Below are 23,669 nucleotides of genomic sequence, written 5' to 3' on the forward strand. Positions count from 1 at the left end.
TTAGTTCAGCAGAAAGGTGTGGATGTATATTTGTCTTTCAATCCACTCAATAAAATGTGACACGTTACTGTAAACTCCAGGTCCCAAAACCTTGGAAAAGCAGACAGAGCCCCAAGATGTTAAACCAAACAAAGTCCAGCGCCCTGAAGGTTGCTCACACACAAGCGGTCCTCCACTGTCACCCTGCAACATGAAAGAAAAAAAAGTCTATAGGGGCTATGCGTGGCCAGCAGTCATACGGTTAAAGTTATGTCTCAGTTCCTACAGCAATTTGCCTTTAATAAGTAACTCAGCTGTAAAAACTGGCTGCTCTGCTGAACCATGTAGCAGCAGAGAGCATTACCAGTATTTATTCCCTGTTATATTTGTACAAAAAAATACCTGCAAAAGGCTCATGCCAATTAAAAAAAATCAGTCTAATAGTTAACTAATACAGATAAACCTTAGAGTCTTCAAGCAGCATTTCATTAGTATAAACTGAAGTTGATTACACCAATAATAGTAATCAAAGTTGGGTTAAAATATGTAAATAACTTGTCATTCCTATAGTAGATGAAGTATGCTATACCTAACAAACATAGTACTTTGATTTCTAAAAGCAAGTCTGGCTGTGAGTTTCTCCTTAGAGAGAAGCCTACCATGCAAGAGTCCACAGTGCCAGACTCGTAGCCAGCACACAGCATCCTGCTGGTGATGGTTTTCATGTCAAAGTATGACTGGCATTGTTCTAAGGAAATGATGCGAACCTCTCCTTCTTGAAGCTTGAAAGGCACTGAAAAACAGAATTAAGCATTAAACTATACACACAAACACACAAATACCTAGCTATGATGGCTCTTTGAGATAGGAGAAATATTTCCATTAGGATAGATTATACATACTGCTTTATACTAAACATAAGGAGAGAAGAATCTCCCTTTAGCACAAAGCTAAGGTGAAAGCAGGTGGTTTTTTGCACTGCTGCATCGCAGGATTCGTGACTGGCACGCTGCTGAGCCAGGAGTGTACGTGTTGCATTCTGGAGAAGGACCAAGCACATGGGGACTGGTGTGACACTTGCTGTTTATCGTGCACTCGCACTGACAGACGGAGGAGGGAGAGCACCTTTACATGATATGGTATGGGACTTTAAAGATGGGGGCAGTATTGGCTGGAAAACAGTCACGTGAGGGAGATGGAGGAGAGGTTTGACTCATTGTTGCGTGGCAGGATCTCCCTGTTTCTGTCATGGTAAAGCTTGGTATAATCACAGCCATTTTGAGTTATGTTTGAGTAAATTTGACTTAGTGTATCAGGGAATCAGAACTCAAAGGTTATTGGAATTATTTTAGCGCATCCAGGAGACAGTAAAGGACTTCTTCCTAGTCTAAACAGCTGACCAAGCTCAAAGTCTAAGGAAAGTTGTTCAGCCTAGGGCATGAAGTACTAAATGCTGTGTAGCCATGACGGTTTTTGATGCTTCATAACATAAAACCTTTAAAAACAATGCTGAAACCACATTAGAGACCAAAGAACCTTTTTTTCAGTTACCAGTGGTGCAAAAGCATTCTGTGAGGGTTTTTTTTTTTCCTGCCATTACACAGAAGATATTTTTAGATGGGTAGAGCTGCTAGTAAACAGCCTATCCCTTACATGTGCAATTTAATTTTTGCCACATGTCTGACCTGGCCACTAGAGGTGAAGTCCCACCTGAAGCAATACTGAAAGGAAAATTTCCTTCTCCAGTGTACAGAACGACAGCCTTCCCTAGCAATTACTGTAACACTGAAGGGAGAAACTCAATGGCTAAGAGCATTAACAGGGTTGGGGCCAGGATAATTTGCATATGATGTATGCAGAATCGTTTTGTCTAAACAAAGATTTACATGACACAACTGTTCTTGTCAGGGACCCAAGGATTGCACTGGCCACAGAACAAGAAATCACACTAACGTTCTGTTCAGAGGGACAAAAACAACACTCGTGATTATGCCTGGATGGAATAAATCGCGTCACAAGTCCAAAGTGTGGCACAGAGCATTGATTCAAGAAAATGGTCACTCAGCCTGTATGGCAATGCTCTCAGTGCCTTCTGCTTTCGCTGAACTAAGAATGTTGCCCCCCCGCTGATGATCTGATACCTTCTCAATACAGTTCTGAATACAACCTAAACCAGTAAAATGATAACCAAGTCAGGTGACTTTCTTGATAAGAGTTTCTAGATCCACAACATTTTTGAAAATCAAGCCCCTTGTCTAAATAAGGATTAAGGAGCATAAATTAAGGCTGCTGATTTGAAAAAGCTAGGCTCTAGTCACAGCTAGATCCCTTCATGAGTAGTTACAGTTCCCTAGTATTTAATAAGGTCCAGTAATAGTACAAATGGATAAAGCTTTGTAATGGGATGACTTATTTGATTAACTCAGTAGAAGGTTAACATGTTGTTCCAAGAGTCCCAGAAATACTCATCTTACTTTTGTTGCCCATGTGTCCCCAGCCTGTGATGTAGCAGTAGGTATCTGGCCGAACCAACTGGTCCTTGCTGGGCAAACAGACAGGTCTTACATAGCTTGTCTCGTTGATATCCTTGTCTAGTTCCACAATGCTGATATCATAGTCTACGACTGCTCTGTTGTAGCGTGGATGGAGGATAATGGTCCTCACTAGTCGGGTCTGCATGAAGCCTGATGGATGATCAAGATTGCTAATCCCAAACACTACTTTCCAAACAGCTGCATTTTCTCTCCTTTGTAAAAAAGAAAAAATGGGAAATTTCAGTCAAGAGCCTTCTTTTAAGCTAAAATACCCAAGAATTTTTTCTCCCTGACTTTTTGCACATTGCACTTTGCAAAGCATTGCACATACAAATCCTACAAGAAAAAACAAATACTTAGGCATCATTACTTACAGCTAAGATCTGAGCAACAAAAGACAATGCTTTCCATTTCCTTCCTGCCTGTTACCAAATGAATTAAAGCTCACACCTTCAGAAGATATGTAACCACCTATTCACTGCTGTATTAAATGCCAAAGGCTCTGAAAATCATCCCTTGGATCCTGCCCGTATCTTAGGTGCCCACATGCTCACTGGTGGGCACGTACAAATTTCTCTGGGGTGGCAATATCGTTCAGTAATGTGCTGCTGACAGCAGTAAGTCTAGCTGAAATCCCAAGGGAGTCTCAAAGAAGCAATTCTATTATGAAAATCAAATCTTTTATGATAGCCATGGGAAAAGTCCCTTATTTATTGGGCATTCAGTCTGTGCCAAGCATAATTCCTATGCCTAAGATCAAAGGTTACTTTGATTCTTACAATTGTTTAAGACTCTTTCGGTCGATATACAAGATCACAAAAAAATGATCCATATGATACAAATGGGAAGACTGAACTAGTGTCTGCTGAGACACATAAGAAAAACATAGACTTTATGAAAGGCTTTGAGGGTGTAATCTCTTGATCGTAACTGGTCACAGGATAAGTCACGGGTTCCTAATTGGTCTGTGATGCTAAAAACCCTCAAAAAAGTCAGCATTTTTCACAACTGATGAAAGACCGTTCCATGTAACCAAGCACCTTTGACAAGATCGAAGCTTAGTCAAAGCGGTGTAAATCGAAGCATGCAAAATTTCAGCTTTTTCACAGTACTCAACACGATTGTAATTTCTATAATTTGTAAAGAGATTTGGTTGCTAAATAAAGGCTATTTTTATCTTGAGTTGATGAAAATTCTGATATTTCAGACTATAATGATCATTTTACCATCATGATCAGTTTGCGAGTTTTTCCATAAAGTTACAAGATTAAGTGCTAAGAATATTCATATGCTATTGTGTTCATGAACATTGTAAAAAAGCATTGCTCGTTGCTCTGAGCAGTCGCAGCCAGAATATATTGTCCTACAGTCGAGAAAAAAACCTTAATGTTTTGGATGCTTTGGTGTAATGCATTTCAAAACAATCTTGACAAAACTCTGGGGACTATACTAATATAACGAGCAAAGGACACGATGTTTCATGTAGTTCTTCCTATTTATGCCATCTACAAGTATTTGTGACTATTTGCATAAATACTTTCTGCTGCATTATTGTTACGTGGTCCTCATGTTTCGTATCCCAAGCTTAACAGGAACTTCACAAAATGGAGCATTTTGTCTAAAGCACCAGAGCACTTCAAAATCTGGCTTATCTGGTTGACTTCTTAGTAAATTTTTAAATACTTTATATGAAGAAAGCTTGTGGCATCAAGAATGATCTTGCTGTTGCTGTGTCAAGCTATACAAATGAAGAATTTAAAGATTTCAGGCTGCTGGGAACATACCCTCAAATCTATTTGGAGAGGCAGAAGAGAAAAAAGTTCCTATAACTCCTCAATGAATTATTAAACCAAAATATCTTAGTACTTTAAGACATTTAGAATACAAACGTGAAAGAGACCTTTTACACGTAATGCTCTGAGCTCACATAGATATTATATAGCCCTAAATGAGGGGTAAATGAAGGGTAAATGAAGTGACAGTCTTTCTGCACTTGACAAAAATGGGAGAATTTTTACTTTATAAATGACAGCTTCTTTGCTTATCTTTCACTAATAAGAGAAATCTCTGACCCGTGAAATTCAGTAGCAGTCTAATATTGCTGAAGGATCTACCTCTAAATCCCACCCTTTATTTTAGATCACCAGAAAAAGTTCTTCCAAAGGTAAAGAAATATTCCAGATACTGCTTAGATTTATTTCAAAAATAGATGGGGAAAGAAGAGAAATTCCTTGTGCAGGACCCAAATATCTGATAAATACAATATCCTTGTTTATATTATTCAGGTGTAGCACTGTTAGTTTAGAAGGAAGGTTATCTAGGTTACTCTTTTAAGTTCCTAGTTATCACTTTTCTTCTCTGTGAATGGAATCAGTTCTTGAACATCCTTAGGGCTTGATATGATGTGATAGTCAGAACTGAGGTCTCTCCAATGTCATTTCCTCTAGCATTTCCATTAATAGCCTCACACCTTGAGATGCTCACACTGTCGCCTGCCTGACATCTTCGGGCTTGGGCACTAAAGCCACAAACTTTGCCCCTACCACAAGTTCCATCAAGAGCCAGGGGGAAAAAAAAAAGGAAAACCCCCAACAAATACCAAAGAACTCAGTGTTTCAGAAATAAAAAGACAAAATTGAAATTATTACTGAAAAAGGGAATGATTAATGTTATAAAGAAATGTCAGTCAAGAGATACTTGCTTACCACAGAATTTCTGCTGGCTTGAACAGAAAGAAAGGTGTTTAGTGTAGTCTAAAATAATTTCCAATGAGCAAGTACCAGGTTTAAGCACTGATGACAACTGTATAGCAGAAAATTACTTGCTAACTACAGCAGAAAACACACATTTCAATTATCTTTAGAAACCCAATTAAAAACATCAGTACAAGACAAAATAAATGAGGTAATCAACTTCCCTCCAAAAGGGAGGTTCATTAAAAAGCAATATTGGTTAGCACCAAAAAAGCTGACAATGACCAAGACAGGTAAACTTCCTCTGCACTCCAGACAGTCCATCCACCACGGGAGGCCGATATTAGAAGGCACCGAGTAGTGGTTAATACTGACTTTAACGATTGCAACCTAATAAAGGAGTGGTGTGTCTATGATTAGAAAAGGGAGTGACTTCAATATGTCAGTTGCACTGTGAGCAAATACTCAGGTTTTATTTTTACTAATGGCCACAGCATTTTTCCAGGGTCATTTCTATGCTGCTGCCCAGAATGATTTTTTTAATCTATGGCAGCTGTATGAGACCTATAGGATTAGTGTTTTGGTCTTCTTCCTTTTCCTGTTTCCTCCTGAAAGTCAGGGCATCTTCATTTAGCTTTCATCAGTAGAGATGCCAGCAATGAATAATAAAGCATGTAAAAACCTAAGCTGATGCTGTTTTATACCATTTACTTTCTTTTTTAGTCTCTTAAAACCAGGCCTCTGTGATTTGCCATTGTGCAAAGGTCATCACCTACCCCCCAGTGTGTTCGTACAGGAGGGAGGACTTGGTAATTCACATGTGCAAGTTTATAGGAACAGTAAAACTATCTGAGCCCTCTCACCCTTCAAAGCAGTGTGCTACTGTCAAGACCCATCTCTTTGCAATCAAAACACAGCCACATATGTGTCCACTTGGCTCACTCTGCAGGGAGCATTGCCATGGCCATCGGCCTGGGCGACTGGTCCTACCGCCAAGGATCCTCTTGTTCATGCGAGCAGCTGGGCGACGGCCACAGTCTAGTGAGGAACAGACGCAGAAGGGAGTTAACTGTTACCACAACGGCAGCCCATATAAGACCTTCTGCAAGAAAACTGGGCACAGAACGATATTAACAGAGTCATGAAATGACACTGGGCAATACAGTAAATGAAGTCGTCAACAACCACACAACAATATCAAACACATTGAGCTATTTTCATCCTTCCTTTATATCAAAGGATTTGCTCTCCACATATTAATTTTGACAGGCCTAGCCTGAAATATTAACCAAGCTAAGTTTGGGATCCTGACTTCCTTTGTCTCAGGAGTTACCAGGCTGCCCTTGGGAAGGTTTCCTGGGTTTTATGTCCTTGTCTTTCTGTCAGCTAGCAACGTGTTTGGGCTACTTTGTACTATCCATAAGAACTGCTGCTGGAAAATCTGCTCAGCAATCATAAGGCTTTTCTTAAGCCAGATGTGAGGTGAATGGCACACTGTTTACTCAGGTACATGGCACCAAGCTTGCTTTGCCTGTGGAAATTACTAAGGGAGAATATTTGAAGATGCGAAGACATTCCAGTACTCTGTCCAATTCTACTCTATAAGCCACTTCCACTGGAAATTATATAGCTTCCCATCTGCCAGACAGTTACTTTTCTAAAATAGTTAGCCCTTCACGTTATATTCTGGATTTGTAAGATGGCAGACATTATTTGTCCTGTTTATACTCAGTCTGATTTAGAGAACAAAAGAACACCACTAGTTTCTGCAATCAGCCTCCCAAGGGAGGATATGCTGCCATTGCATATATCCATGGGAATTTAGTGGTGAAGAAATAAATTGGAGCAATGGTTATTTGTAACTTCTAATTCTTACTGTGCTTACTTAACTTCAGAGGGCAAGGGGTTAAGTGTGCTTAAAGCAACATATGTCAGAAGCAAACACCTTTGACAGGCTCCTATGAGCTATTCTTTTTTTTTTCTGCTAAGAATAGTAAACGTTTGATTAGTTTCCCTAGTTTAGGTCATGCTTTGTGATTAATTTTCCCAGTCTCAAGCTAATTCATAATTTAAGTGTTCTTCAGCAAAGCTCTCCTTGTCTGTAGAACACGATTTCATTGAAGATGAAGAATTTCCGCATTTTCAAACCACTTAAACTTGCACAATCTGCTGTGCCTACAGACTTGGTCTGTAGCTATTTCAGGTTCGTCCCTCCCCTTGAGCTTCACAACTAAACAGATCACAGCTTCAACTCCCAGGCAGATAGCCTGCTAACCACCCTGGTGGTATAGGGTATTTTCAGCAGGAAGTTTTATCAAATTAATTTTTGGAACCTGACTGCTGACAAAATTCATTTTATGGGACCAGGACTGGGCTACTGCAATACACAGCCTCGTAGTCAAAAAATAAGAAAAGCTGATGAAACTGAATAGAGTAGGGAAAAAAAAACCCAATGCAAAACTGGATGTTGCAGAAGTGTAGTCAAATTTCAGAATGAATCCACACTAAACATCTGCATTTGTTAAAGTAATTTAACACATCTTGAAAAATATCTTTGTTTTATATGCACTTCTTTCTTACCTTCTTTAGTGCAAAAGAGAGCCACTTTGCTTCTGCTTCGACACATCTGTCTAAATATTGAAACAAGAACATGGTGGAAATCTCAATTAATTGATGTAATTTTTGGTAATTTGCAAATCAGCACAGGTATTGTACTCGTTGTTGTGAACCAGCTGTTAAAAATTCCCCCAAACTGTAAAAAGAAACACAAGGAGCTTCTTATGCCAGATCATCCATGGTTTCCAGCGTCTGCCTGGAGAGAATTCAAAATATTAGTTCAGCTTTACAATGCATTTCATGAGTGGGTGCTACATATTTTGCAGACTGCCTCGCTCTCTGGGCGCTGATCCAGCTCTGAGGTCAGCTGGGATGTACAGTCTGTCAAGTCTTAATTTATGGCACCTGAAAGCACAGAGATTGCCATTCTCCTCTTCCTTACAGCGGAAGGATAGAATTTTCTTTGAAATACCTTTGATAACAGATGATCTTTCATGCCCTAAAAGTTTTGGTGTTTTGAAAAAACCCAGGAAGTTTGCAAAAGTAAGTAGTAAAACAACAAAAAATTATCATTTCTGTTGAAAATTTTCAGATGAGAGAGGAAAGAAGTGATTCTTTGTCAAAGGAAGGGAGATCCTTGTTGTCAGCAGGGATTTAATGAAGCTGTCTGGTCCGGGTGCTTCAAGGTCACCACCTCTATCTCACTCAAATGCTGTTAGTCTAGCAGGATGAGCCCCTGAGGATTCACAGGGTGGACTCAAAAGAGACTACAGTTGTAGTAGACACTAAAAATCATTATAGAATGTATCTTAACAACTCACATGAATATGTGCTGGGATTTATACACAGATACCTTGGAAAAAAAGAGCTTACCAAGGGAGTTTGTCATCCTCCATTGATAAGTGACTACCCACAGCAGTGAAATAAATCTCATTTACCTGTTACTTACCCATTCACTAGAAGTGCATGTAAAGTGGATGCATTTTTATTCTTCCAGTCTGAGTGCAGATTCAGCCATTTTTGATGCTGCATTTCCTCATTCTCTATTACAATTTCTGTTTTGGATGGTCCTCTGAAACAAATGAAAGACATTCATAGACCTTCCAGTAGGTTTCTATGTTACAGTTATGAAGGTGAAGAGGCCCTAATGCCTCCTGTTTACTCCAGAGATGTACAGCTGAATGTTATGTCAAAGCCACGTGTGGCAGAATCATAGTTAGGGGAATGAAATCACCCCAAGAAGCCAGGCCAGCTAACATAGTACTGCCACTTATGTTGTATTTTCTGACAAGAACCAGATTTGGAATCGGGAACAGCAAGAGCCTTCTGGTGGCATTTACTGTAGTCCATACATTGACATACTGTTTCTACAGTTTCTGGCCTCCAAAAACACAAAAACCAGATCTTCATATGTAGAAGAGGTAAAAGAAAAAAATATTTTCTTACATTCCTATCTTTGGAAATCCATTAAAATTTAACAGTAAAGAGCAGTCTGGGTCTTGTTAATAATACTTGACAGTATCTCTAAGTCCAAGCTGTTTGCTTTGTGAAACAGAACAAATCACAGGTGACGATGTCAAACCTGTCCTTCTGCAGCAAATTAACAGGAATATGAAAGTAAGTTAGAATGGTTCACCAGGAGATATTTTCATATATCCACTTCCTCATTTTAGTTATTGCCTGATAGACTCAAGCCACTGAAGAAATTGCTGTTTTAGTAAATCTCAATTGCTAAATGGAAAAAAGAGTGTATTTTTTAAATGGCTTTACAAGTCATGCAACTTTCAGCACAGAACCATCCATGATTAGCCATCAATCCCTGTCAATGACACGGACTTTCAAGGACTGCTCTCCTGAACACTGGTCAAAGGCCAAATTCTAAATCCTAGGTCATGGAAAAGAGAATGAGAAAAGTTCAGAAAAACTCTGATGTGTCCTAAAACTTGCCTCTGAACCCAATTTCTCATGGCAGTACCTAGTAATGCCAGCCAGGTTGTTAGTTTGTCTTTAAGTCCAATTTTCAGTATTAACTGTATTTCTTTTTAAATATTTACAAAAGTGCAGAATCCTTTACCCACTTGATTGCATAAATTAATAAAGATCAAATAATTCTGTTTTATGGTAAAGTTGTCAGTGCAACCATATGGAAATGTTTTCAACAGGGCTGGCAGAATTAACTAGGCTCTGAGGTCATGGCCCTGCATCCTGCCTGTTACATGACTTATTTTTCAGAACCTTCTCTGGGCATATTAAGCAAATATCATTCCATGATATACTACCCAGAATGTGCAGGCAGATAATAACAAGCATTTTAAAAGACTGTGTTTTTTCCTTATTTAGAGAAAGCTGTTTGCTGCAAAAAGAGCTTTCCTCCTCTGTGCCTGCTTATAGCAAACACGTAAAACTCTCCTCTCTTCATTTCCATCATTTCCTTATTTCCCACTCTTTCCCGCCAAACATACACACTTTTTTTTCTTAAGATGACATTGTGCCTTATGATCTTCTGTGAACAATTATGTTCACCATTTCATAACTGTACAGCGATATTTTATGTGGCTGTAAACAGTGTCTGATCTATAAAATACGTAACTCAAAAATGTGCAAAAAGGTGCAAATATCATGCCAGCTGATGGATCCAAATCTATATTATCCCAAATATCAGATTATTTTGCTGAAACCTGCAGTTCTGAATTACAACTTGTGATGCTATAATCATCATTAAGCCGATATGTACTTCTAAACCAGGGCAACAGCCTACAAGACACTTAAGCCTGTATGAAATTTTATAATTATTAATACAAGGTATTATACTTAGTAAAAGTGAAATTATGGCTATGCCTTTTTTCCTTGGTGGTCACATCTTGATATAATACACTCAAAAAGAGTATGCCCTAATTTATGTCTTTAGAATGCCTTCTATAAACATTTATAGAGCATTCTCCCCCTTGATGATGTTTATACAAGGTTTTCTTTCAGATAGGCAAGGGGCACCACTTGTCTCCTTTCATCTATTTTAATTAGAAATAGCCAGAATAAAGGGGACCTAAGAGCCTCATTTCTAGCTGAAGAAAGCTGGAGACAGTGGTTAGCATTTGTGTAGTGACCAAAGCATACTGGGAATTGCCAGAGAATGAGAGAACACAAGCTAAAAATGTTAGAGGAGGAGTAAGGACTCGGGCTGGTGTGAGCTTCTGGGTCTGAGACTTTCAGCGTCCAGGGAGGGGCTGCTGTGCCAGGAGCATACATTACACCAGGGACTGTAAAGCACTCTGAGAAAAGGAGGGAGGTAGAGCAATGGGGACTAATTTTAGCCAGACCCATCCTGTGCTCCAGAAACACAGCAGGCAGCAGGTTCTACTCGGCCTCTCTTGGAGCTGTAGCACACAATTTCTTCTGTGGACACACTCTAAACAAAAGGGAAGGACCTTTCAATGGACAGAGCTGTGTCAACTCATGGAGTATAATTTCTTCATCAGAATATTTTGCTTTACTGAGTTTCTTACAGACTCCAACAACAAAGCTATAGCTGCTAGTTACTTTAAGGCATCGATCTACATCTTTGAGTTTGAAATTAGCTCTCTTGCCAATTTTTTATTTTAGTGGTCTGCCGAAGTTGACCTAAATTAAGTCAATCTGCATGAAAGTCATGTGTGTGGCCATATGTAATATCTTTCAAGATTTCAGGCAAGCCAAATAAAGAACCTTTGTTATGAAACACTTTCAGAAAGCTCTTCCACTTCTTTGCAGTTTTATTTTTGGGTTTTTTTCCCATTTGGTTTGCATATAACAGAACAGCTTTGTTCAGAAACTCAGTGTTGATTTTAGATTAATGCTTTTAATTATTACTGGTATTGCAACAATAAGCAAAATTGAAACTCTATTTGTTGACTGAAACCATATATACCTGGAACACAATGTGCAGTTTTGAGGCCCCTCAGTTTAAGAGGATATTCAGAAACTGGAGAGGGTGTGCAGATGGCTTTCAAATTTTCTGCAGGCCTATGGCACTGACGCACAAGGAGAGGTTGAGGGAACTGGACTTGTTTACCCTTGTGAAGAGGAAGCTAAGGGACAATTCAATAGCAACCTGTAACCACTTGAAGAGGAGTTAAAAGCTGATGGAATCAAACTTTTCTCAATAGTGCTGCATGGTAAAACAAGGGGAAATGGCCTAGAGTTGCAGCTTTGGAGATTCATAGCAGATGAAAGAAAATACTTTTTCATTAGGAAGGCGGAGCAGCCCTGGAAAAGAGAGACTGTGGAATCTCAATCCATCAAGGTTTTCAAGACTTGGCTAAACAGAGCAGTAGTTGAGCTGATCTCGTTTTGGCGGTAGTCCTGCTTCAAGTGGGAGATGGACTAGATGTTCTCCAGATGTCTGTTACAATGGGGATCTTATGATTCTGTTGCACAGTACAAATACACTGTAGCTATGCTGAAGAGCTTAATCTTAAAAAAGGCTAACAGTTACCAGAACAGATTTTTCACAAATAAGAGCATCTTTTAACTTTACAGTACAGTCACTGAAATAACTACATCGCTTAAGTAAGTTTGTTAGTGATATCTGCAAACATAAGACATTCATACCATGGTAACAATAATGCATGCCTTTTGAGTGGTGATCTTTGGATCAGATCCTCCACCAGGCTTTCAAGATAACTTACAAATCCTACCTGAATCCACATGACTTTATAACATCTCATAGTGCTATTTGGATGGAACCATTTGAGTACTGAAATATTATTTTAAAACCCCTGGTGTTCTAAGAATCTATTAAAGAATAGACCACAAAAGTTTAACTGTCTCATGTGTCTCATATTAAATATCTGCAGTAGATCTTTATATCCAGAAGAACTATGCTAAAGCTTCTGAGCTCAAACCACTCAAGCATAACACTCAATAAATACACTTTAGGGTGCCTGTAGTGTCAGTCTATGGACTTCTCCAAGACCATATCAAAAGTGCCATAGTTAAGTAAATTTACAATAGATGCTCAACAAACAGCAATGTTTTATGATATTTTCCCCTCTAAAGTGATAGAAATACCAAGCTTAGTGGTAAAAGACAAGTATGACTTTCACCTAGATTTTCATTAGGTCCTCTGCGCTGTTTTCAAGAATGAAATGGGATGAGGCCCTATGAAAAAAATCCTTCCACGAGGCTTTCTTGGACTAGACAGTTAACCAAAACTGTTAACTATCAGAAAATTCAGCCAAAAGGAATCTTACGAGGCCATCTGATCCATTCCCCTAATCCAAAATAAGATCAGCTATACCTAAATTCTCTCTGACAGATTTTTGTGTGCCCTGTTTGTAAAAATCTCTAATGATGGAGCATCCTCAGCATTTCCAGGCCATATATTCCAGGATTTACAGTTAGCAATTTTTTTCTAATGTTTGTTCTAAATCTTCCTGCCTGTCATTTAAGCTCATTACTTCTGTCTTATTTCCACTGGAAATGGAGAACAGTTTGTTCCTTGCCTCTTTGCAGCAGCCTTTTACATATTTGAAGGCTCCTATACCTCCCTCCCCGTGACTGACCACCCAGAGTTTTCAATCTTTTTTCACAGACTATGCTTTCTAGGTCTTTCATCACTCCTGCTGACCTATTCTGAACTCTCCCCATCTAGTTAAAATCTAACACAAGCCGAATACACCAGAGCAATTACACATAAAAACTCCTGGTTAATTCAGGCCATTTCTCCAGTCTGTCAAAAAATTTTTGAATTCTAATCCTGTCCTTCAAAATGCTTTCGGATCCTCCCAGCTTGATGCTGAATGAGAAATTATTAAGCGTGCTCTCCACTCCATCCTCTGAATGACTGATGACAACACTGAATATCACCCCAAACACACTGGGATGTGTCTAGCCCCCCATCCGATACATCTTTATGGTTTGACAATGAATCATCAACAGTCTCGTATCATTTCATCTGTGTCCGTATCTCCTTACGTATGGCAAAAGTCATTTCACATAGTGTGAAAGTTGAGAATATATCACATCTATTGTTTCTTCCCTATCCACAGCGTCTCTGCCTTTTCAAGGAATAAATTAAGGGAATCTGACATGATTTGTTATTGATAAATATATTCTGTCTGTCATTAAGACCTTATACTTCTGTAATTATTTGATGATAACTGAAGCTAGGCAACTACTTTGTAAATCTCTGCATCTTCCTCTTTTTCCCTTTTTGATGAAAGATGGCATACCTAACAGTTTTCAGGCTTATGTAGCCATTCTCCACAACTTCTCTGAACTACTGGCTACCATTATTGGCAGCCATAATGGAGATCTGCCATAGCCATAAATCTTAAATGCTCCTGGATGAATTTCAGCAAAACTAGCTATTTGAAGAGCAGTGTATAACCTATTATTTTTTTTACTCTAGCCCTAACTCTTAAGTCTTTACCATCTTAGAAACTTAATACGGTTTGCTGAGGTTTCTTTGTGGTTTTGTTTTGGGGGTTTTGTTTGTTTGCCTTTTTTGTTTAATATCCCTGGCTTTTCTGATTCTTTCTCCAGATACTTATGCTGTTGTTCTATACCGGTTCTTGTAAGTTTGAACTACATCTCCACTCTCTCTAGAATTCCACAAAATCAGTCACTCATAAAATCAGAAAGGCAAGACATTGTAATTTGCAGTAGCACTTATGTCTACCCGTGTGGAAAATTTTAACTTAGATTTTACTATTTTTTCAAATTTCAATTTAAAAATTAGAATATTCCTTTAATACATTTAATTTCAAGCTATAGATTCACTTATATGTGTTTAAGAGAGGGATTTTTAGAATTAAAAGAGAAAAATAAAACCCAGTCTGTCTTCTACATTATAAATGTGCTGGCAATGGGAAAAAGTAATGTTTAGGATAATTTCATTACATAATTTGTATAGTGGAAATATTAAAGAAATAGTTTTCAAAGCATTCTAGCCTGCTACCTGCTGATCACTGTGCACAACAGTCAAAGTTTATAGTGTAGTTTATAGTGAAACACAAGGAACATTATGACTTGCATACTAAATCATAATGAAAAAAAAATAGAAGGCAGGTACTAATTTTAGGTTATGAAGTTAATATTCTGTTCATCATTAAAAGTAATGTAATTTGGGATACTTCTGTACAGCAATGGGTTTAATACCTCTTTCTCCCTATTCCATTGTGGAAAATTCTCTCACATGTATTAAATTGCAAGTTTAGAATAAAGTATAATCCATAAACCGGATTCCTTCTCCCTTCAAAGTAACAGTAACATTCCTCTGTTCAGCTTCTATAATTCCATTGTTTTAAGTGCTCAAGTGACAGCAGGCTTGAAAAAGGAAGTCTCGTGTTATGCCAGAAAGTAATCAATAATGTGTGTATGGGCACTAATATAAAAAAATTGGGCCTATTTCAGAGCTGGAACAGCATCTGTTTCCTGTCTGTACTTAATGGTTAAGGTGTTTCTTAGTCTTGAGCAGAATGCTATAAAGCCATGGCTGTGCCATAGAATATGGAGTAAAAGATCAAAACCTCGATTTTAACAGCATTGAAATCAGAGAAATCTGAAAATTTAATGTGAAAACATGTGGAGACATAAAAAATGGAAATTAAAAAAATTCACAGCATTGACAGAAAACTAAAACATGTATGATTAAATAGTTCTTAAAATTTTTGGTGGAAAGTAGGTAATCACTGTGATATTTCAAGGTTTCAAAATGCCTACAGTCTTATGTCCTAACTGATAGACTACTAAACCCTACCAAGAATGAGTTAACATGTAATTGTGCTGAAAAAATGTTATATGCTTGCTTTTTCTCTGTCATTTGAGTCTCCATAAGTTATAGAATTCACGAAGTATGATTTTGTAGCTAAACTTAAAAAAGAACATTTGAGGCCATCTAAATTTGAAACTTCAAATAAAATATAGATTTTCTTATCTGGAAGTCTTAATTAAACTTAAAATTAAATGTAAAGTCCTTCATTTTAGGTTAGTTAGCTTTTAATTTTAAAAAGATGAAGGACATATTTCAGAGAAAAATATAGCTTTGAAATAAAATTTTTAGTGTTTCATTTTAAAAAGTTGAAACAAAATAACTTGACTTTTCAACCTTTTTCCCCCTGCTGAAACTATTCACTGAATTTGGACAAAATTTGCTGATATTTTTGTTCAATATTGTCCTTTACAGAATTATTATTCACTAAGAAATGTTCCCATAGTTCTACTGGTAATAACACATTAGCCAGAAAAAATACTTCAACTTGCAGATTCCAGAATGAATTTTCAGGACTGACATTTAATATCTGTTTAGTGTTAAACTGAGTAAATTTGATTTGGAAGGCCCTAGGAAAAAAAAATTGGTTTTATAATGCCATTTGTACATGCTGTGACATAAAATAGTTTGAAAAAGTGTTTGTGATCAATCATTACAATAAGAATGTTTCTTTGGTTGGCAGTATTCATGTATCTTTCTATTTCTTTTAGTCAGTCACAGAATCACAGAATGGTTGAGGCTGGAAGGGTCCTCTGGAGGTCATCTGGTCCAACCCCTCTTGATCAAGCAGGGCCACCTACAGCCAGTTGCCCATGAGCACACTCAGACAGCTCCAAGGTTCTTGGAGATATTAAATCACTAATAACCATTATCTTTTTACTTAAAGAAAGAAAACTATCCAATCATGGAGCTAAAAAGTGTTATATGAGTTAAGTGACTATATGCTTAGTGACTATTTGAAGCAATTGTCACAATTTGCAAGGAATTACTAGGTTGAAATTTCTTCAAAAAAAGCCTTATCCAAATAATTATATTTTAAACTACATATGTACATGAAAGATGAGACATAATCTATCAGATTTAATCTAATACAACTCTAATACACTGATTAAAGTCTACATATTTTAACATTGTTTTATGGTTGCTCAAAATTACTAAAACAGGCTTCCACATCTACCACAGCTTGTAATGTTATTTTCAGTAAATTTCATTTGATAGAGTTATTTGCTGCTGTTCTTAAAAAAATAAATGCAATCTGAAGAATTCGCTATTTTGCTAAATCCTCTAAAGATTTAATAGAACACACTGCGGCCATGGGCAATGTTCATATATTCAAGGTAGGTCAAGCATATTTTACATTCTGTTGAGTGGGTCTAGAAATCCAGATTGAATTAATGAGTTCAAATACTTAATCTTTGGCATGGAATTTCATTTACTAAATGCCATCTTTATTCTTGGAGACAATAAAGTAGGTTAAATTCAGAAGTTCAAATTGCTAATGTGGGTAGGACAGAAGTATTCCTTTTTTTTTGTTTCCATGATGTTTTTAAGCAAATTAGACATTAAACTAAACTTCCATTATTTCTGTTGCAGAAATAGCTAGAAAGTAATAAGAAAGCATAATAATTCATGTGAGAACAAAAGATTATTGGTCCAGCAGCTTGACTGCTCAGCTGGCAAATATTAAAGAACTTCGTACCAAAGGGAGAAAGTGAGAAAGTATTAGGAAAGACAAAAGGCCAGGCAGCAGCAAGAGATTGGCCTTTCCCTTCCACAAATACATGCACAGTAGATGCTATGGCAGAGGAAAGAAGGAAAAGCAGCTACCTGTTTCAGTGGATCACCAGTGGTGCAGTCTCCAAGAAAGGGAGCAGCAGCAGCAGGAGGAGGTAGCAGAGCTTACCGTAGATTTTCATAAACAAGTAACTTGGTAAACAGCTGTGATTTTATGCTGATACTGCTAGACCAGAACAAACAGATCAGCTAAAATTCCCCTGTACTCTGCTGAGTACAAGTTGCTGAAGTTTATCATTACTACATTTGTTATCTCATTCTAGTGCAGGAAAGAAAGACAAACTCTTCCACTACATTGCCATAGCGTAACAGAACAACTCCACTAACTTCTGGTTTTGTCAAATTTCAGATCTAAGCAGACCATGGTTTTATGATCACCGTTCCATCAACAAAAATGTGGACTTCAGAGTACATGAAAATGGTTTTCTTCAATTAAACATGAGGACAAATCTGGAGTCTTCTAACATAACATTCTGAACCTGCACAGTATGCCCATCTTCAGCAGCATAGCCTCTGCAGCACACACCAGGATATAGCTAATCCTTGATCTGAGACACTGATGGGAATTGCTGTTCAGTTCTCTACCTGTGTTAGCAGGAAACCTAATTGCCAGAGACATTTTACTATATTTAAATTTGGGACTCAGTCAGAGGTCTCTGAAGAAAATGATCTGTCCTGAGATGAACAGGCAGTCATATCAGGTGATCTGATAGTCCCCTCTGGCTGTAAACTATGAAACCTAAGACTTGAACAAACAGTTCCCATTAGGCTCTTAGCATTATAAACAAAAGTTTACTTCATATCTAACATTCTTTTTGCACTAGAGGAAAACATAAGAGCTGCTAAGAACACCCATTGCTTAACTTGAGCAACAGCCACCATTAGTCCAAAGCCTTTCAGGCAATGCTTGGAACTTGCAGTTTTCTGTGATGTTGCATCATGCATCACACAACACATTGCATGTGTTGTGCTGTGAAAAACTGGAGAAACACATCATCTATGGAATTAGAACTGGCCAACAGCCAGGAAAATAGAATTTTGTGCAACAGGCAGAATAGAATTACCTTTAATGTTGCTTCAGACACAATGTTTATACCTCCCAAATAGACAGACTGATATTCTGTAAAATGTGTTACCACTATCAGCTAAATTAACCTAACTTTAAACACTGTCATTTAATGCTCTTCATTTTTTTCAGATTAATTTAGGCTGAAGAATTAGAAATATCTACAAGCTGTTAGAAAGACATTGCTTTTGTATTTTAAACATTACCACATTACATAGCAGTCAGGAGTTGTCATTTGAGAAAGCACCAGACACAGTTATGAAAAATAGTTTGCAGAGCTTTACAGAAAATAAAAATACCATATGCTACCATTCATTGTAATTCCTGGTCTAAGAAGTCTCTACTTTGATATCTCATGTGCACTATTTTCCTCTAAGAATAAACAAGAAAGCTATTAAATCAAAATCAAGTATCATCCTAAGTCATTATTAAAGAAATCTGCATAGCCAAAAACCTGGGGTTTCTGCAGTGTGCTATAATATAGACAGAATTTCTACATTCACAGCTTTAATTTTCTGAAGGAGTAAAATGAAGTATTTCCCATTGGGAATACCTGAAGAAAAGCATTGCTTAAAATATGTTATATTTATTAAAAAAAAAAAGGATAAAAATAATTTTTTTCATCATTATTTGAGCTCTATGCAATATACAGTCCAATTTGCCTGTACCTTCAATGGTGACTGGAAATAGCTTATTAAATACACCAATGTTATCAACCTCACATTAAGACTTTCTTTTTATCGTAATTCAAATAAATAATGTATGCAGGACATAATGGCCAACAGATGAAGTTTATGGCTTTAGATCAGATTTCACAGTGGCACGAAACTCCAATTTATCATTCAATCTTCCATTTCACCATATAGAAAATGTTACCCTCTGTGACATTTTCAGTGAACCCCTATGCAATGTTAACAAAATAATTAAATAATTATATTAACTTGTATTACTCCTTTTTGAAATTAGTTCTGGTGAATGCATTATAATCTTTGTTTTTCATATAGATCTTCTTCAAAGCTAATGTACTGTATTTTTGGCAGTGCCATTTCACAAAAGCTTGTAGAATAGCTAAGAAAATCAAGCTTCAGGTGATTGAAAATATCAGGCATTAAGAAAGGAAAGACAAACACTACGTTGGTTTTCTGAAGTACTGCCAGGAAGAATTAGAAATTAGTATTATTAGAGTCACACTGAAGTTGTAGACTTCAGATTTGAACTGGAATTTCCCACTGCCCTTCATACAGTTACCTGTCACTACAAAAAAGAATTTGTAGAAAAATTGATTTGTAGAATATCTTCCCCTGTTAGAAAATGGATTTGTGAGATTTAAGAATTATTTGTGTCTCATACATTTCTTAAAAGTGATAGGATTGATAACATCTGTTAGCAAGCCTCAATGAAGAAGCACTAAGGTATGAGTTTCTACTCATGCTAATTTCAGCCTAGGTACACCTCTGAAAAAAAGGAAGGAATCAAAGGTCTTGTGATAATTTAATACCTTTTTCATTTTCCTAGCAGCAAGCATCATAGGAAAGTTAAACAAATTTTGTTAGGACTATGAGACTGAAATATTAAGAAGAAAAACATTCTTAATGTTAAGACCATCTTAACATTTGTCTAAGTTTGTTCTTAGACAACAAAGTAGTTGTAAAAGCAATAACTATTTTTGAAGGTACCAAAGGAGTTTAAGCTTATTAGGATGTTATATAAAGTTAAAGCATAAAGATAATGTCAATATTATTTAGATATACTAAACTAGCTAGAGGAGTACAGAACTGTTGTGTGTTAGAATGGCAGGCAGCCCATTCAGTACAGGTGGTCTTGGAATCAGGGCATCTGTTAGAACTGATGTCAAGCATCCATGCAGTGCAAGGCAATACAGAGTAGGTTAAGTGCAGACACTGTAACCCAGGGTCCTTATCCTCCTGTGGTTTTTTGAGAAAGGTACAAAGAACAAGATTGCATGTCAGTATATGTAGTGGTAAAAGGCAGACAGAAAAGACAATCCATTTTGGGGATCAGACACTGACAAAAGATATCCTTCTATACCATCAGGCTTGTCTTTTCCTATCAGAAGACAGCCTTGGATATCAGAGCAGATGAACCTGGTTTTTATCCAACAGTTATATTTTGCATCAACTATTCCATAAATCAGCTATTACTTTAGTGTGCATGCAATAAGAAAGATGCATAGAGGCTATTTTTTTTTCTGAGTTCCACACAGAAATCTCTATCTTTAACAATTCATTGTTCAGAGATACCCAAGTTAAATATATCTGGTTGCCTAGCTCACAGTACTTATTGCAGAATGCAAATGAATGCAGAGAATTTTTCCTGCATTTCTAAGACAAATCTGCTTTAATTCTTTAGGAAGACACAGAGTATCATATTGCCAAACAATCCTGAGCCTCAGCGATAACTGCAAGTTCAAATATTGAGGCTTGGCAAAACATCATTATGTTTTCAACACACTTTTAATAACAATCATGTAATGTTTATAAAGTGGTGAAAGTGCCTAGATTTTTGTGAGCTTTTGTTCCTGCCACAGTTCACAAAATTTCATTACCTCTTTTCTCTATGAACCATTTCCCCACTAGGTCTAACACTGCAGTGATCAATGATCATTCACATCTAACTCCAGCACTCCAATTGTCCTAAGAAATTCATCAGTGCTACAAACTACTGACCTTACCCTAAACCCATCTGATTGCAGGCCAGTTGGCTTAAATTTTCTTGCCACTCATCAGCACAAACATGGTTATCAGCAGCTGACCTGTGAATGGTCAGGAACATCAAGGAATTCATGTTTTTAGACAGGGTAACTGCAAAGAAAAAGAACAACTTCACTATTATTTCACATGGTTAGTTTTATAAATGGCATACTGAAAACATACAACTACATTCAAAAGAGTTTTCCAAGATGCTGGCACTTTTGATAATTTTATATGCTCAATAGCTACGTAATTTAAAACCAAAGCAACCATGGCTATCAGAACCTTGCTAACACTGAAAGCATGAGACACTAAACAACAAAAGCATCTTGATGATTAGAATAAACCAGAATACTCTTGACTCACCAGCACAGGTTCACATGGGTTTCTGATAGCCTTAATCTTGTTAAATGATGTTTTACCCCACAAATAGTCCAACTGAAATCACTAAAGTAATTTGTGGGATGAATGCTGCTTGGCATAAGAGTGATACCATCATTTGACTCTCGGTAATATGCACTGTTCCTGTCATAACAATATGTGGGTGTAATTAGAGAAAGAAAAAACAACTACTGTTTACAAGAAAGACCATGACCATTGCTTCTCTCTTAATCCATGTATAAAAGTGTGTCAACTGCCTTTATCACACACAAAAAGCTTCTCAAAATGGCCCAAAACGGAAATTTACATCCCTCCCTTTCTAGGATCCCTTAAAAGACATTGGGTTGTGTGCATTCCTTCCCCAAATACATACTGGTTTTAGTTAAATTGTTCCTCTGACTTTTGCTTTGATAGTACTAATCTTAACGTAGCCAGTCATTAAGCATTTTTCCTATATGCTAAAGGTGCTTTTGCTTCTCTTCCCCATGAGAAAGGTATGTATTAATCCTGGATTACTCCTTTTCAAATATGCAGTTCTAGAACAGTTCTTCTCTGTTGCATAGGTTTTATTAAATGTTGTTGTTTATTAATGTTCATACAATGTTAAATGTTTTAAAATATTTATACAATCTACTTCAATATGAATACAGAATATTTGCTTCTGTAAGCCACAGTACACCTTTTTTCTGTATTTAAAATTACATACAAAGCATCTCAAAACTTAGTAATATAAACTACTGTCATGTACGGAAATATATGAAATACATTTCACATCAGTGAAATCTCAGAGGACATACTACCACTTTCCAACCTGCTTCTTTTCAGTGCAATTTTTTTGAAATCCACCTTCATTTTTATTTAAAGAATAATACTTGGAGAGTTCTACTTTAATAACACATAAAAGCATGAGGCCTAATCTGAACATAGATAGCAACAGCAGGTTACATCATTCTGCAGGTCTTTAGCCAGTGCAAAGGGGACCTAGTAGGACTATCTTCTCATAAGCTCTGAACCTGCACCATTGCTGTCAGTGGGAATTTCACAGATTTTCACAAGGACAGAATCAGGGCTTGCAAGTTTTGCCCAAATGAATTCTACATCTGAACATCTTCCTACTCTCTCTTCTATCCACAACACTTTCCAGATTTTACACACCATCTACACATTTTAGAAGTTCCCTGCCATGTCACTTTTCTTTTATCTTTGCACTGTGACACTTCACACTGAGCCCTTCCTTTCTCTTTTGCCCACTTTCTTGCATGCTTTCCCAACTTCAACCCAGTCTCCCTTTGGTAATAAAGGGAGAATCTCTCCACCACAGCAATTGTATTCTAAATCAAATCACCAGTGATTACTACCATCACCCAAACATCACTTCCAGGCAGAGTGCACCGTGGCGGAAACTTACCACAGTCCCATTCATCTGAGCTGTCACTGCAGTCTGCTTGCCCATCACACCAGAGCTCACGTGGCACACATTCATGGTTGGCACATTCAAGTTCATTCTCTTCACAAAATGCTGCAAAGACAGAAACACGTTTCACTCTGAGAAAGAAGTGATCAATGTAAAGTTCACATTGAGATTGAAAAAATGAGAAAGAGGGTGAATGTAGGCATAGATCAGATTTATGGAGCAAGAAAGTGAGACAGATATGCAACAAAATTCAGGATAGGCATCACTGAGGTAGAAGGTGGTTGCTGCCAGAGAGTTGCAGAGGGCATTGCAACTCAAAGGGAAGAAAGGGTTTCTGGAAATGGCAAGATCTGTGATGACTTAGTATCCTTTGTGGTCTTGTCATATGAAACCTGTCTAAGCCTCTCACAAGATTTAAGTGAAAATATTGTGTTCCATGCTTTTTAGGAGACTGTTCCAAATCTGTTTATTTCTTCATGTTCTTTGAAAATAATATTTTACTGTAATGCATATGTATTTCCTTTCATCCACAGCAATTTTATATTCACTTTTGAATCCTCTGCTATTTAAGATCACGGAATTACTTTTACCTCCACTTTAGAGATGGGGAACTGATGTACAGATAGACATGCTCCAGTTCACCGGTGGCTGCCAGCTGGCAGCATTAGATAGGGATTTCCTGAACCTCTGTCCAGTGCAGGAACCACAAGAGCTTCCATTTGCAAATGACTTTTAGCTTTCACCTGACCATAACAAACCCCCTCCCAAAAGGCAGGTGTGTAGCGTTACAG

General features: G+C 37.3%; 1 protein-coding gene across 1 annotated transcript in view; it reads right to left on the reverse strand.

Moving 5' to 3' along the window:
- Window positions 1-23,669, reverse strand: part of CORIN (corin, serine peptidase) — a 160,207-nt gene continuing 136,538 nt past the window's right edge. Inside the window, exons 15-22 of the mRNA XM_075499205.1 lie at window positions 22,873-22,983; window positions 21,065-21,194; window positions 8,712-8,834; window positions 7,787-7,836; window positions 6,070-6,244; window positions 2,454-2,725; window positions 639-772; window positions 1-183 (exon numbers count right to left, since the gene is read on the reverse strand). Coding sequence (XP_075355320.1) covers window positions 1-183; window positions 639-772; window positions 2,454-2,725; window positions 6,070-6,244; window positions 7,787-7,836; window positions 8,712-8,834; window positions 21,065-21,194; window positions 22,873-22,983 — 1,178 coding nt within the window. The remainder of the gene's footprint in view (window positions 184-638; window positions 773-2,453; window positions 2,726-6,069; window positions 6,245-7,786; window positions 7,837-8,711; window positions 8,835-21,064; window positions 21,195-22,872; window positions 22,984-23,669) is intronic.

The sequence above is a fragment of the Mycteria americana genome, chromosome 4, assembly GCF_035582795.1.
Source record: "Mycteria americana isolate JAX WOST 10 ecotype Jacksonville Zoo and Gardens chromosome 4, USCA_MyAme_1.0, whole genome shotgun sequence".
Lineage (NCBI taxonomy): Eukaryota > Metazoa > Chordata > Aves > Ciconiiformes > Ciconiidae > Mycteria > Mycteria americana.